This window comes from Limanda limanda, chromosome 6 (genome assembly GCF_963576545.1).
Source record: "Limanda limanda chromosome 6, fLimLim1.1, whole genome shotgun sequence".
NCBI classification, from domain to species: domain Eukaryota; kingdom Metazoa; phylum Chordata; class Actinopteri; order Pleuronectiformes; family Pleuronectidae; genus Limanda; species Limanda limanda.
Window position 1 is genome coordinate 6452921 of NC_083641.1, and position 16858 is coordinate 6469778.

A 16858-nucleotide genomic window follows, 5' to 3' on the forward strand; every position below is an offset into this window, starting at 1 on the left:
CACTGAATGGGCCTGGGGTTGTGTTTGCATTTGTTTCCAGCAGGGTGACAATCCACCTGTAGGGTATGTTGCCTGTAGGGACGGCAAAGTGAAGACACAACCCTGCTTGAAGTTGTACACATTAGCCAGTTTGTACAATACATATATAAAGACTCAACAGCTTCTAAGTTGTGTTGAGTCAGCACAAAGGGCGTCTAAGGATTGGAATTGGCAATATATAGATATATAATATCTTTGCAAAAATTATATTGGCATTATAGTGAGTGGAAAACTGGGCCTGATTACCCAGGGTTCCATTTGGGAGGTCCATTAAAAAAATGTATTGTGTGCGTGAATATGCAGTAGTAGTAGTCAATGACACAGTGTTTGTTTTTGGTTGTGTTGGCTGAAAGTTGTTTTTGCGTTTGCTTATATAATTGGTTGTGTTGTTAGTTTTTCCATCTCGACTTGTTTTAAATCTGTTTGTTTTGTTTACGTGGACGTGTAAGACTAAGTAGACACGGCCAACCAATGATTGTCTATTTGCTAACAGTTTTTGTTTAAACCAACTACTTCCAATATTTTCTTTAAGAAAAGTTAACCACTTGCTGCTTCGAGCTATGTATTTATGTGCAGATGTTGACACGAAGCAGGAAAGGGAAAACGAATGTGAATCGAAAAAGGAATACTTTCAAAAAATTATGTAAAGTCACCTAATAAAAGCCCTCAAAAAGCCAATTAATTTGCCTGAATAATAATCCTTACAATTTCAATAGGGCCACATGTCTGTCAGTGCCTGGGCCCTAATAATAAAGACTGAACCGAGCTCCTGCAGGAGCGAGAGAGCGAGAGAGAGTTGCGCCGTGCGTAAAGGTGCACGTTCCGCCAACCTCCGCTGCTCAAGTAACAAGCCAGTTTTGAGAATGTAAGAAGTAGAAAGTACAGCTATTTGTGCTCAAATGTAGGGAGTAAAAGTTAAAAGTCGTCAGGAAAATAAATACTCAAGTAGATTTTTCACATATCTGTACTTTACTTAAGTACAGTAACAAAGTATTTCTACCACTGCCTAAAACCAAAAAGAAAACTGAAATAATCCCCTATTCATTCTCTATGAACTGTAATTTATCTATCTATCTATTTATTTATGCATGCATGTATATATGTATGTATGTAATGTATGTATTTACTGACTTCCATAAGTAACCTGGATTGCCGGAATCCGGAAACATTTTTGGATCCGGTACTTATGTTTATCTCGTCTACACGAAGCCCTTTCAGGAAAACACGGAAACGCTATAGCGGAGTGGTTGAAATCGCTGTAAAGACGTCATGGAGCATGCGCTTAAAGTGAAAGAAGACTAAAGTCGAGATCCTACTAGCAATCTTCCCATCACGACTTCTCTAACACCTGAAATCACTGTTACCATGGCAATCAAACAGGACTAGTTAGAATAGAGCACTTCGCCATAACCCTAGTTTGTGTTAAGTTACCGTTTTGAAACTTCCGTCTATAAATAAAATCTTTTCACGTCGATTTGCCGGTTTTGAACAATGGTCCGATGAAAATAGATTTAACAGTGATAGAAGGAAGGGACGCAGCGGGGTTAATAATCAGTTAATAATGGTTCAGGCTGAGGTTGCGAGGCGAGGTGCGTTCACGGTTAAATACAACAAGCGGAGAAAGCAGAATCGCGGGCTGAGAAATGCGCTTCCCGTGAGAACAGCCAGGCGCCTGCGCGCTGGAGAATTGCGCGGCGCGGCGCTTCGGCGTCCGGTGTATGTCGAGACAGAAATGCAAGCTATAGACCTGTTTTATAGGAAATGTAACCTTAAAATGATTTATGTAGAGATCTGGCGCCATATTAAAAACTAAAAACTAAAATAAATAATTAACTTGACCTTCCAGGGGGGGCGGGAGGTGCCGTTGGGGGGGCGCAGCGCCCCCCCAATAGAATGGTAGGGGAAACACTGAGTGTAAATCTCAACTTAACAATGTTATCAAAGCAAATACAAAATTAAAGGTCAATGCCACTGCCAGGGCATTAATGTTATCCTCTTCGTTATGTAAAATGTATACTCCTCCCTGCGTCTAACGTAGTCTGCCGAAGACTCGCTCCACTCGCTGTTTCGTTGAGTGATTTGCTGATATCAACTGTGTGTTTTGCATTTAGGTGATATTTTAGACTGGAAGTACTCCGGTGATAAGAAAATTCACCTTGGCAGTGGCTACAAATTACTTTGGTTCTGTCGACTCCGCCGTCTAGAAGAACTTTAAAATGAAAATGGCCATGTAAAAGCTCCGTACCCTTATCCATGGTTGTTTATCCGCCAATTATTTTCTTTTTTCCTGTTCCGCAGCAGTCAGCAACAGACTTTCACAAAATAAAAGCCTGACTTTCACAATAAAACAATAAATAATCAAACCTGAGTTAATGCGAGATAAAATAATTAATCGAGTTAACTCATCACTTGAGTTAACTCGATTAAAACGAGTTAACTTGCCCAGCCCTAATCTATATATATGTATTGCATTAAATGTTTCTATATTTTCATATTCCATATATTATGACTTTCATATAATATACTCAAACTTCATATTTTATATATATTTAAGAATAATATCCTTAACAGCATGGCATAAATGTAAACTCATGATAATGTGCAAATGTGTGAAGAAAATACATTCACACTAGCCTGACGTTGTCAGACTCATTATTCTAGTCAGAATATGAGTCTGAGACCGCTCCATTGGGCTGTGATTATGGGGCGTGTTTCAACAGAACCAGGAAACAAAATGCCTCTTCGCTCAATTGGATAGACCTACAACCAATCAGAGCAACGTAGTATGTGACGTATGTCAAGCGACGCATAGTTGTTGTGAGTTGTCTGTTTCACGAGTTTATTTACTCTCTAAATAATTCAATGGAAATGCTGCTAATGCCGCTCGTATATCCACCGGAGGCAAAGCCCCCAGGAAGCAGCTGGAGGCCAGGGCTGCTTGTGAGAGCCCCGGCCGGCGGCGGCGTGAAGAAGCCTGCTACGGATCTCTCTCAGAGCCTCGCTACCGGCCCGGGACCGGCCCGGGACCGCGGCTCTGAGAGAGATCCGTCCCTACCAGAAATCCACGGAGCTGCTGATCCGCACGCTGCGCTGCAGAGCTCCGCTGTCATGGCTCTGCAGGAGCCAGCGAGGAGGAGAAACGGCAGCTAATCGTTTTACACTTCCTTGTTGCTCCAACATTAACTACAACAGCGTCCCAACTTGTGTCTTTTTTGTCTCATATGTGCTGAGGAGCGTAGCGCCCCCCCCCCCACTCTCTTTTTATTTATATGACTGCTTGTGTGGCTGCAGCATCGGGGCCAGCTGATAAATTAAACTTTTTATGAATCCCGTAGGAGGACGGTAAAAACATCTGTTCGATCTACAAATGCCTTGATCACGTTCCTCTGTTCCTCTTTCAAAATGAATGCACTGTCGATGTCTGCTGGAACAGACTCGATGGCATCATTGACACATCTCAGCTCTGCAGGCAGCGCTCTCTGGTCACGTGGTTGATTACGTCACTGTAGATCATCTGTCAATCATCGTATAAAGCCCGCCCTGACGATCTGATTGGTCCGTACAGCTTCTGTACGAGCATAGTTTCTCCCCAACGGAGCGATGCCAGACCGAACTTCCCGAATAACAAATGTTGTGGGCGGGGCTAAGTTCGTCTGGCACCCAGGCTACATTCACACATAAAAACAGGTGAATATTAAAATGTATATGTGCAGATGAAGCAGATGATTGTAGCATATGACTGGATTCCAAATATACATTTTCTGGACAATTATTATAAGTGTACAGTAATATATTAGGATATCAATAGGACAACTTCCCTATTTGGGGTTTAGGTAAAAGCTTTCTCTTATACACTTCTACCGAGTTAAACATTTTGATATCATTATTCATTTAGTTTCATATTACCTTTTTAGTTTTAGTTTTACAATCAGCAATGAACATCTACAATTTGTCACTTTACAATTTTCATTCAAAAGTACTCAATAACCAGAATGGCACTCAGTACAGCACTTCCCTCCGCAGCGGCCCAACAGTTCCCTTAGATTCAATCAAGCCTCCCCAAAAATCTGTCTGGATCCACGCCAAAACTTAATGGAATTTCTTTCATGCCTCATGTCCCATCCTTGCACCAAGTTTCAAATAATAACATAACCTCCAAGCAGTTGTGATAACTTTATGTTGGCTATGCTTTATCAAATGTGTAACATAGAGGACCACCAGGGTACTGGAGATGCTATGGCTTCAATTTTGCTGCGCCGTCATATTGTCCATATTTATATACAGTCTATGCACAGTGCTTTCATAACATGTTTCTGGGAAGGAAACTGTAGCTGGACTTCTTGAAATCTTTAAGTGTAGAATAGTGTAACAGAAGCAACTGTTAACACTCCCAGATAAGATTAACTTCGTACACACAGTTTGCTTTCAGAAGTAAACATTCATGGATTTATGTATAAACATTACTTCAACCAGAGGAATTTGAAGTTGTTCAAATGCAAAAATCTTGATGGCCATTACTCTTTGTCATAAAATATTTACTTTTGTATTGTATGTCTTTTATTGATAGCAGGAGTTTTGTATCTTTCAGAGACGTAGCACAAACAACCAGAATGATATGTGCTGAAATCATGTGTTACAGCAGCATGTCTCAATGGAATAAATCCATCATCGAGCACAGTGATGGGATTTACTGAAAGACTTTCAAATATCATTGACTATCACAGAAATGAGAGCGAATCCTCATTATCACTGCTAGCACTGCATTATCCCTACTTTTTAACCACTGTGTTATCTCATTCACATTGATTAAAAAAGGGCTGATAGCTTAAAAAAGCATGTATGGCCTGGACTGGCTCTTCCTCATCATTCTGCTCTAGTAGATTAGAAGTAAAAGTGACACATTTCTCATCTTCTCTCTTGATTAATACACACAATAGCAGCCTTCTCCTGCAACCTTTGGAGTGCTAGTAAAATAGATTATTCACTCATATCTAAGTAACAGCCTCGGCTCCACAACTCTATGATGAGCTTTCATGACAAACTAAAAACAGACATCCTCCCCAGACAAAGGAAAGAAATATTTCATTTTGAAATAGGCTTTTGGGGTGATCAATCCTCCAATGGGTGAAGCTCTGTTTGCCCTGAAATATGTGACCACTCAGTGGCCAGTGTGTGTAGAGAGGAGTGAATGAGTGCACCCTTCATTAAGGAGTGGATGCACCTTCCATGTGCTTCTCGGCAGCAGAGACGTCGGCGGGTAATGCGGCAGCTCTCATTACATTAGCGCCTTGGTGTTCTGCTGCGCTGGCCGCAGTCAGATTAGCCAGTCGACGGACAATCCTCTTAAACAAGTCTGCATTAAGCCACAGTGAGAGGCTGGGTGGTGGCCTCTGTCCCCTGCCTGCCCTGCCCAGCTCTCTGGATGTGTCCTCCTCTCCTCTTCTCTCCGGGGTTTGCTTCTTTCTCACACTCAGATCTTTTTGTCCACCTGCCTGTTGGCCTTGCGAAAAAGTGTCTTGATCTCCTCTGTCACCATCTCCTGCCAGTTGTCCCTAGTAGAGACACAGAGACGAGTTAGAACCAAGAGGGTTAGGGTCAAGCAAGAGCTCTGAGATGTGAACCCACAAAAATACAATGAAAGCGTACAACAAGAACAGACAAAAAATTAAAAAAAACACATCAATGCTGCCACAGACACAGTGTGAAAAGTTAATTTGGAAAATATACCAGGCACAACAAAGGTAAATGACGTAAACAAAGAGGGCTTTCCCCAATCTGCTTAAGACGATGTGGAAGGGGATAAGATCAGGAGATTAATAAGACTAGTAAATCACAAAGCAATCACTAAGGATGAGAACTCAATGACAGGGAGCCCTGTCTGCGCATTCTCAAAGGATGAGTTTGGTCACATCAAACTGACAAACACAACAATATTTCTGCAACACAACACCAGCTGGCATGCAGGTCTCTACCTGTGGTGTTTGGACTAAGAAAGTCAAGACTTTTTCTCGGCTTTCTTTCTCCTGTACGCAGCTATATCCTCAGGTTTCAGGCCGTGATTGTCTTCTCTGAAGTAACATGCGGATGGTTGCAGGTCGCATGAGTCACAGGTTAATGGCAGTTATGACATTTTAGATCAGATGGGCGATGAGCCTCAAGTGTGCTCCTCATGCAGTTATTTCAATATCACAGGTATACAAAGATTAACAGTGAGTTGAAGCTCTTACCCTGGTTTGATCTCTGGTGGGTTTGGCAAAGGCTTTGTAAAGTTTGTTTTCCCCACAAGCCAGTATGTCTCTTCAATACCTTTACCCTGCAAGAACAAAAATCAAAAGAAGCAGTCAATAGACACTGAAAAAGGTTAAGTCCTGAATTAAACACTGACTTTCAATGTTACCTTCAACTCTGTCTTGCCTCTGACTTCTATTTTATAACCTTCATTAAGAGAGTGGAGGATCTTCACCGTGCTTATGTTCACATGGATTCTATAAGCTGAGGACAGGGGAGAGGAGACGAGACAGGAGTAGAAGAGACGAGAAGAGACGAGACGAGAGGAGAACAAAGAGAAGAGGAGAGTAGTAGAAGGAAGAGACAAAAATTGAATAGAAGAGAATAGAAGAGATAACACAAGAAGAGAAGCGAAGAGAAGAGACAAGAAGCAAATAGAAGAGGAGAGGAGAGGAGAGGAGGGAAGATTAGAGAAGTAAAACGAAGAGATAAGAATCCAAAAGAAGAGAAGCAATGAGAAGAGACAAGACAAGAAGAGAACCGAAGAAAGGAGAAGAGATGAGAAGTGAATAGAAGAAAAGCAAAGCAAAGCGAAGAGAAGAGACAAGAAGCAAATAGAAGAGAAGAGCAGAGGAGAGGAGAGTGATTTTGGACCAAAACAACACAACAATACACGGTGGTAGATGTTTTCTGGATACTCACGCAGCCCAGTGGATTCCATACGAGAGGCCGTGTTGACGGTGTCCCCAAAAAGGCAGTACCGAGGCATGGTCAGACCTACCACTCCAGCAACACAGGAACCTGCAAACACAAAGAACAAACAATAAGCCAAAAAACTAGCATGTAAATGTAGTAGAATGTGATTTTTTTTTCTTGCTCTTATGCTGCATTGTATTGCTATGTGCAGGCCTATTTGGTCCTTGTTTGCCTGCGCTATCATCCATAAAGTGTTTATATTCCGTGCAGACTCATAGTTTCTGCTACAGTTATGTGCACACCCACAAGTACTATGCGATGCAGTTATCTCACTCTAACGCAAGAACTTTCTCTCTTTAGTCAGTGTGCCCTAACAGAATCTGCTACATATGAGAACAATGTTCGTGTGCATGCTCCTGCACCCCTGGAACCACCATAGATTGAATGATATCTGTGGGAAACACTCCGGAGAAAGGGAATCAAAATTCCCTTTCTCGTTTCGTTGTAATCCATCTGGTAGTTTTTGCGTATTCCACCTTATTAACACACAAAAAAAACAAAAACATAACCTATTTGGTGGCAATTAAAGAAAATAGAAGAACTCACCTGAGTGGATTCCTATTCGTATCCTGACGGGCACGTCTGGCATGTGCCTCATACGGAAGGTTCCCACTGAGCTGAGGATGTTCAGAGACATGTGTGCAATCTCAGCAGCGTGCTTGTTGCCGTTTCTCTTTGGCAGACCTGATGCTACCATGTAAGCATCACCAATGGTCTCCACCTGGGTAACGTCAACATATTCACTGAGTTATGGAGTCAGCGGTACATGTCACTGGCTACTGTACGTGTACTATAGACAGATGCTGCTGGATAACACGTTGCTCATGTGCTGTTTACTGACTAATCCTCAGGTTGATGATTCCACAACAGCAGCACGACACAACATTTCAATGAATATTTTTAATGTGCTGAAGGGATGTATTTATACGCCATAAACTCGACACACTGATTAAAAACAAGGAGTTTACTATAAAAACCAAGCATTCTTTCTGACCTTGTAGACATCGTGGCTACTGAGCACAGCGTCGAACAGAGTGTAGAGGTCATTGAGGAGGTCGACCACCTCGATGGGATCACTAAGCGACGAGATGGTGGTGAAACCTACAATGTCGCTGAAGTAGATTGTCACCTGGTCGAAGTACTCTGGTTCCACTGTGGCGCCGGTCTTCAGAGCCTCGGCAACAGAGCTGATGCAGGAAAGTTTTGAGAATCAGTTAGTCAGCTCATTTATTCCCTTACTTCGCAGTATGGATTTTATTATTATATCGGGTTTACTCACGGCGGGAGCATCTCAGAGAGCAGTTTTTCTGTCCGCTGCTTTTCCACCTCCAGCTCTTCTGTTCTCTCTCTAATGAGGTCCTCAAGGTTGGAGCTGTACTGCTCCAGCATCCTCAGCATGGAGTCGATAATGTTGGTCTTTTTGCCTTTGTTAATAATCTTGAACTAGTTGAGAAATAACAAATAATTTATATTTTGCTGAGCTTAGAAAATTTTGGAGCAATAAGGCGTGTGTCCAAATAGTTACCCTGTCAAAGATCTCTTCAAAGTTTGGTCTGCGGTCGGGCATCTCGCTCCAGCACTGCTTCATCAGCTGGATACACTCCAGTGGAGCCTGGTCCGGTGCCACGGTGGGGCGGCACATCGGGGGAGGCTTTTTCACCTTGCGGATGATCTCTGGTGAGGAGATATTTTGCTAGAATTTCACATGTTTTTTTTCTAATTTGTGTTCTATATATTTGCGTTTCCAGCTTTCCGATTGATACATACCCGCAGGTGATAGACCCAGCATGCAATATGGCAGCCCTCTGACCACCACCTCTTGGAGAATAATAGAAAAGCTGTATACATCCCCCTTAGACGTCCCTTTACGTGAGCTTGCCAGGTCCCTCAGGAACTCTGGAGCTGTCCAAAATAGATCTGAGTGGAAAAAATAAGATCAGCAAATGGTACTAAATTTTACTTATGACTTTGCAACACTGGACTCTACCAGTAAAAAATGATCTACTATTATGGATTTATTATCTATACTGCTTATCCCCTTGAGGGTCGCGGGGAGAGCTGGAGCCAATCCCAGCTGACATTGAGTGAGAGGCGGGGTACACCCTGGACAGATCGCCATGGCAGCGCCAACATTCAGAGACAAACAACCATTCACACCTATGATCGTTTAAATTCTCCAATTAAACTAACCCTGATGTGCATGTCTTTGGACTGAGGGAAGAAGCTCGAGTACCTGGAGAAAACCCACGGAAAGATGAGGAGAACCCCACATGCAAATATCATTATGCAGAGGAACCCCTGCTTGTACCTTCAGGTGGAAGTTCCTCTAGAGGAGCTTTCTGAGATTCAAGCATCTCATTGAAGCCGTGGTCAGTGATCTTGAGGACAAATCGCCCGTCCACCACGCAGTTACGAGATTTTAGTCTGCCGTGGGGAAATTCTCTGTGGTGAAGGTATTTCATCCCCTGGAATCAACAAAAACACATTCAGGTAAAAAAATCACCCTTGCAAAACAAAATTATGAGGAGGGTTGTCACAAAAACCTCCAAGTGATGGTATGTTCGTGTTTACTTTGATGAGGTCGAGCAAGAGCGAGGACTTGAACATCCAGTCTAGTTTTACGTCCTCGTTCTTCAGCAGGTCCTGCAGACTTCCTCGTGAGCAGTGCTCCGTCACCACCGCGAACATGGAGCAGTGGGAAAAGAAGCCCAGGAACGGGTTGACGTTCTCGTTTCTCAAGTCCTTCATCTTGGAGAGTATAGGTGGATGATGCAAGGATGGAAGAATGGAAGGTGTGTTGTTTAGATAACTATAATAAGATATTATACAATATTTAGTACCTCCGAATAGGAATTGGTGTTTTATTGAGCATTTGTTTTTTTGCTGGAGTACGCAAAAAAACAGGATATATTACCATGAAACTTGGTGCCAAGGGTGTGGTATGGGTCAGGGAAGCAGCCATTACATTTTGATGCGGTTATCTATTAAAGGGGAGATCCAGAAACTTTTTCTGGTTCCTAATAGATATGGTATTTTTTACAACATTTCTACTCCATTTAGTTTTAAAGAGAATAACTCAGGGATTTTTGATTTTAAAAATCTGGCATGATAAGGGGACTGACATTTATGAGTTTGGGCAATATGGTGCATATCCAAATAAAAGAAATAGTAAAAGAAAAAACTATTTGGTTTCATAAGGGGACTGTTGGGAATTCGTGGAGGTATACATTCTCCTAAAAGCCATTCTTGTTACTACTGGAACTCCCCGCACAGCTTTTAGCATTGTCAGTGTCATATCTGCTTTTCCAAACCACTTCATTCGAGTGAAAAATCTAGTTCTATATGTTTTCCCACAAGGGTGAGGTCTTGTTGCTCTACCTTTGTGAAAATCTTTGTTGTGCTCTGCTTCACCTCTTTGAACTGCCCCCCCTGAAATTTCTTCAGCCAAACCCAGTCGCCCTGGAAGAAATCAAGATGTCACAGTGAGATCAAACTTAGTTTGGAACATTTTCTTCCACATACAGCAACTAGAAAAAGAAAAAAAGAAAGGTTTTACTTAAAAAAGAAAACTGATAGAAATCCAAACCTTAACCACACCGTTTTCTGCTCTCTCGCGACTGTCTGTCTGACAACTCACCCCTGGCATTTTGGCTTGTTGTCTCTTGTCTGTTTGTAAAATACTTTTACTTAATTCTACATTTTTTATTCCTGTTAAAATACAGTATTTTGTACTTTTCTGAAATTCTAATTTGGGTAATGTATTGTGTCTTTGTATATATTGTATTGTATTCTTTTGTTTTCCATACAGTGAAAGATACATGTCCATTAATGCCTGCATTATTGAACGATACATTTTTGAATCTTTGAATCTTTAACCAGAACAATCAACGACTCAACTCCAACCTGAACAACAGATTTAACTTAACTTTATAAAAGTACCATTCAGAGTTAATGTTTCTGACGTATGCTCGAGAACAACTTGCCCTGACTGATCTGCTGACTGATTTTTTCAAATTGTGTGTACATGCTCTACAGCCTGAAGCGTAAACCCACCTCATACACGGCTACATTGGTGGAGTCATGAGTTGCAGTCTGCATGCTGTTCACAGAGTGTGAGCAGTCTCCAGATTTCTCCTCCAGAGCGCTCTTTGACTCGCTCAGATCCTCTAAAGTGATTTTCTGTTGGGGAAGATTTGATAATAAATTAGTTGTATCCTGAAATAATCAGTGCAAAAAAAATCACGAGTGCTAAAGTTTTACGCTGATGACTGAAACATGGTAATGCAGATTACCTTTCTGCTAAGCTGGGGGTTGATAAAAGTGAGATCCTCTAAGGTAAGCAAGATCCGATTGGGACCTTTGACCAGCTGGATTTGTTGGAGTCGCCGCCTGCCAGAGAGATTTAGAAACGTTAAGGGATTCACTTGTAGGGATTTTTAAAACTGTCTTAGAGATCGTCTGGTGAGCAAAAACAGATTATGAACAAGAAATGCTCATCACTTTTAATCTGATGTGAGGATGTGGTAGTTGGGCCTACAGTAGAAAAAGATAGACCTGCATAATAACTGTTGGATTTTTAAGCTTTACTCATGGTGAAACTTGGCAGAAAAATGTGACATGTGCCAAGAGAAAACGCACTCCGAACAAAGCTATTATTTTAACTTTCTTTAACATTGTGAGTTAGCCCTCTTCTAAGTGCCTTTATAGTTGATTAAATAATTTACTTGATCTGAACAGTAATGTTTGGCATTATCTTTAGGTCCTTGGTTCATTTTTTATTTAATCTCGTTTTCTAATTCTATAGAGCAGGCTTGAATGGAGCTCAAAGCTCTTATTATCATCAACATTTGTAATAAGTAATTCTCTATTGGCAGCACCAACTACTATGACATGTCAGCCAGAATCAAATTGTCAAAGCTGTTGTTGAAATGTGGTTGAAATTTGATTTCACAATGATGCCACCATCTCCTCTCAAGCATTTACACAGCAAACCTATTGTACATCACAACTGCCGGTGCGTTAATACATCTTTTCAGGTACAAAAATCCCCAAACTTAAAGCGGTAGAAGAGATTAGGGCAAAAAATGGGAAACAAAGTCTAAATTTGTGTAATTGACATAACATTAAACTCTTTGTATTTACAGTCTGTACCTGATATAAAGACTTATGGCGAGTCCTCCTACAGCCAGAGTCAAGATAACAGCCAACACCACGATGATGTAGGTGACCTCCACACCTAAGGAAGGTATCACAGGTTAACATGAAGGTGAGGGAAATGAGAGTTGAGGAATAAGACTTCGACACACAAAGGTGAAATATCTTACCTCCCGTGCAAACGGCGTTCTTTTCAAACCAGCACTTGGAATCGGACGGCGGAGGGGATCCTCCTGGAAAGTTAATGGACCTCCCTGCAAAACGAAGCACTCTGCTCGTCAGATCCACCACATATGTCTGATACAGCTGACTCCCACTGTTGTCAGTGTCCAGGACGACATAGTTGGTCTTGACTTCTCCGGTATTGTCCAACTTGACCCTCTGGTTGAAACCACTGAAGGTTGTGTTCCTGGTGAAGTAGGCCAGGTTTGAGGCTGACAGCTGCATACCTGCTCTCCGGGCGCTGTGGATGGACTTGGCCAGGATGTAGATGCTGTTATAGATGGTCCCAAATAGTGGGTTTACCTGTGAGGAGGATGAAGGGTTGATGGTTGAGAAATTTGAGAAGATGTGATGTATTATATCGCTACAACTATCTGAAAGATGTTCTCTCTTGATGAGTATCGCAACAAATAAATGGTTGTTTCAAAGTTGAGCTGCAGTTAGGAATTGACAATGGAGTCAGAAATCCAAAATATATAATTATTTAAGTATGATAAGTGTTCAGATCAAAATATCTAGGAAATGAAAAAAAATAATGAGCAAATTTATAAAGGTGTTTGAGTGTTAGAAGAAACTATTTTCAGTTTGTCCTTGCAATGGAGGAAAATAAACAAGAGTATGGTATTTTGTACAAAAAAAACTTGATTTCACTTCATTCCCCAAATTCAACTGCAACTTTGATACATGCTTTTGCACGTATTGCTCCATAGGCATATGAACATGTGAAATTTTAAGTACAAAGTAAGACCCATGCTTTAATTCCATGTTGTGTCATCCTAACCACTCTTACCTGCTCTGGCTGCACGGCCACTGTCACTTCCTCACTCCTCTTGGCCGCAGCGAACGCCTCGTTGAAGGACAGAGGCTCTGAGGCCATGGTGACTGTGAGCACGGCGTCGTAGGCCTCCCTCAGGCTGCTGTTGTTTTGCAGAGGCACGTGGGAAACGTTGGTGTAGGGCACACTGTAGAGGAGAGTGTCAAAGGGCACAAACACGTACCTCCCAGAAGTCATGCCCATTTTCTGTGCTTTGAGGAGAAAAGTAGCCTGCTGCTCACCTCCAACCAGGACTGAGTGCATGCACATGATTATGACTGAAACAGAAAAACATTTGTTTTGTTGACTTATGTCGAGTGATAACACAACACAATTTATCAGTAGATGACTTTAGTGTAAAAAACAACATCTTACTCAGTAGAGCATATCTCCACTAAGGCCCAACAGTCACCGTGTGACACCACAATTAAATTCACTAAATACCTTTTGTTATCTGGACATAATCATAAACATTAGTCCGCTAAACATGCCTGATTTTTTTTCAGAAAGATCCATGATTGTTCTCACAATGTTAAAGAAAGTGAAAGAAAATCCTTGATCTGCTCCCTGATCTTTATCTGCACCAACATGTGATAGTTTCTTCTCTGGGTCATGCCCCACCAGTCTACAATATTTCATGGAAATCCATTGCATAATCCTTCTAACACAAATAAACACAGACAGAAACAAACCCTCCTGGGTGGAGGTACATTAAACTCCAAACATTTACAACAAACCTACTTGATAAATAACAAGAGAAAATGTATTTAGTTACAGACCTCTGAGCCTCAGGCAGACATTTTTAACAAATTACCGTCTATCATTTAATCTAGAAGACTTATTTTTTCTTTTATAAATTCAGTCAATTCTGTGTATGATTTTGTCTTGAACTTTTAAACTCAATTCCAACAACTGACTATTAAAGGCAAATACATATTAAAGATAAATCATTTTAACTCTACACAACATAATATAGTGCAGTTACAGGTATATATCGCAATACATTATATGCATAGAGAGTTGGAAAGAACTGACCAAATGTGTAAAACTAAACCACTGATTTGGAAAAATTATAAATCGAGCAGCCTTGTTGGATTAAGGCCTCTGATAATTCTCTGACAAATTAAATTGTTGTCCCTGTTCACATTAGCCACAAGGTGGAAGTTGCAGTGTCAAAATGGCCTTCTGCTCAGACAGCTGAGTAATAAGCCTGCTGATGAGGGTGAAGGGGGGTGGTGGTGGGGACAAATCAGGACAGCTGATGCGATGGGATATCTGGAAAGTTGGTTCACCTGTGATGTAATATCTGCTCCCATGCATTCAAGACACATATAATCCCATATTTCAGTTCCAAATACATTTACATCTAATTATATTTGCTTTTAGAGCAAAATCGGAACAAGGAGAAGCAGCCTTTAAGCAGCACAGCACTGGACTCAACTGCCTGGTCGATTTATGGAACCACTGCAGAAAACTTTTTTATTCAGAAGCGCTTTTGACTTAACTGCCTACCTACTAAAAGATAACACCAGACCGCACATGTGAACTGCAGTGAATTCAATTCAGTTCCAGAATCTAGGAAAAACATTGATGATAAAATCTCCACTGCAGATAAACCAGGTAGGATGAATACAAAGATTCCCAAGTTCACTCTGCGCCATAGACTGTTTATAAAAAGCTCTGCACACAAACAATAAAACGTGACCCTCCTTTCTTTCTTTGAACCTCTTTTCCTCGTTGTAATCTCTTTCGTTTTGCTTGAAATTGCTTGAATAAACTGTGCTTTTAGTTTTTTAATGGATTTCTTTTCATTTTGTCTCAGCATACTGAATATACCTTTTTGTATGAAATGTGCTCTCTACATAAAATCTATCTCTTTATCTCTCCTGGTATATTCTTACCTTTTATCACTGTATTTTCTGTACTTCATTCACTTCATTACTGCCCCCAGCTCCCATGTTCTCCTCCCCAGACTCACCTCTGACCTCTCCTGCATCCTGGATCTTCCACAGCGTGCTCTCCACCTCCGTCTCATTCAGACCCATAGATGTGACGAGGCCGATGGGAAGACCCTTGTTCCTCAGAGCGGCGGCCACTCTGCCGGCAGTGTTCACCCAGATATCCTCATTGGACGAAATCACCACAGCATTGGCCCACCTGAAGTGCTTCAGCACGATGAACAACACGTCAATTGGAAACGGCACCGTCCTGGCAAACGTCGGGTGTCCTTCGGCGCGTTCCAGCTCGTAGCTGAGGCATCCGTAGGAGAAGATGGCCTTGTCCCAGTTCTTGGCCAGCAGGGAGGCCGCCACGCAGTATCCCGGGTTGGTGGGGCCGATAAATGCGTCCGCCATCTGCTCGTAGTAAATAAAAGCGTTGAGAGCCTTGGAGGTTTCGCAGGGCTCCTGGAGAATGATGAAGTCAAGTTTCAGGCCCAGGTCCAGGTTCAGATCTCCGTTTATTCTGTTCACGGCGAGCCGGGCGGCGGCGGCGGGCAGCGCCCGGTAGTACACCGGGTCGCAGTTCCAGGGACCCAAGACCCCCACTTTGAATATCAAACACCGGACACAGCAAGGGAACGTCAACACTCCGATGAGGACCCATAGCAGGAAGTTGTAGAAGGGCAGTGTGGTCAGAGTGGGCCTACTTTTAATGATAGGCACACATGGATGGTTTGACTCCCATAGCGCCCCTCTGAAGTTTGGAGGAATATGTTGCATTGTCCTGCCAGGGTGTCCGTGGGAGTGGATCTCTGTGTTCACTTCGTTATAAAAACTCACACCAGCGACACCTGCAGAATATGGGAAACACAAACTTGATATGTTTGCACACTAAGACACTGCAGCGTGACAACAACTAATGAACTCACCATTTCTTTGAATCCATCGGGACAGCGTCAAGGTCCGATGATACGGTCTCACAGGTGTCCTCTCGGGTGTCCCCTCACCTGACCATCGGCCACGCCTTGCAGCAGCGGCAGCAGCAGAGTCATGGTGTTTGGATTACAGGAGCTGCGAGTGACGGGCAGGGCTGCGGGCGCTGCGTGTTCAGCACCCTGGAGAGCTCCTTGCGCCCCGCAGGCTGCGGCGTTCCCACGAGCTGCTCACCTGCAGCCACGCAATCTGAGCGAGGGAGAACCGCCCCTGGCTCGGCAGCTTTCCCTCAGGTCCTGTGTTGAAAATTAAGGCATCCAAATATCCCAAATGGTGGTTTTCCTTTAATGGGCGTTTCTGTGAATTAAAAGAATAAGTAAAAGTGTGATTTATAGCTATAGGGTTAGGCCCAGCCAGTGTCAGCTACAGGCCCATTCAATAAAATCCTTCCAAAGTGACCTGGGGCCAAAACGAAGGTGTAGCTCACTAATCCATTTTCAGTGAGGCACAGTGTAAGAGGATTGGCTACAGGCCTTATACTCTAAAAGCCTTGTTATCATGCATGCTGCATGGAGAGGCCTTTTCCCATCATCCCAACACACTGCTCTGGAAATGTAGTCACACATCTTTTTTTATTCTCATTGACATATGGCAATGCTTTATCACGAAATTTACAACTAAAGCCTCTACATGAATACAGAGATAAATATGTATTTTTTTTGCCATGGAGACACCTCAGCCATGTTGCACACAGGCACCTGAACCGTGCTTT

At 42.4% G+C, this 16858-nt stretch overlaps 1 protein-coding gene across 1 annotated transcript; it reads right to left on the bottom strand.

The window, feature by feature from the left end:
- Positions 1–5509: 5509 nt before the first annotated feature.
- gucy2f (guanylate cyclase 2F, retinal) lies at positions 5510–15933 on the bottom strand. Its single transcript, XM_061073292.1, has 18 exons — positions 15192–15933; positions 13190–13491; positions 12348–12702; positions 12175–12259; positions 11316–11412; positions 11077–11202; positions 10402–10482; positions 9595–9771; positions 9332–9488; positions 8791–8940; positions 8549–8697; positions 8303–8466; positions 8018–8210; positions 7570–7744; positions 6970–7068; positions 6437–6531; positions 6267–6352; positions 5510–5591 (listed from the first exon to the last, which is right to left on the bottom strand). Exons 1-18 carry the CDS (start codon positions 15931–15933, stop codon positions 5510–5512), a joined length of 3315 nt encoding a protein of 1104 aa, XP_060929275.1.
- Positions 15934–16858: the final 925 nt, after the last annotated feature.

Excerpts from the sequence above, each read along its gene's own strand:
- gucy2f (XM_061073292.1), bottom strand. The coding sequence starts at position 15,933 with ATGCAACATATTCCTCCAAACTTCAGAGGGGCGCTATGGGAGTCAAAC. Across the intron at positions 9,489-9,594 it reads TCTTGCTCGACCTCATCAAA|GGGATGAAATACCTTCACCA; the intron begins GTAAACACGAAC and ends TGTTGATTCCAG. Across the intron at positions 8,698-8,790 it reads GCTGGGTCTATCACCTGCGG|AGATCATCCGCAAGGTGAAA; the intron begins GTATGTATCAAT and ends TCTCCTCACCAG.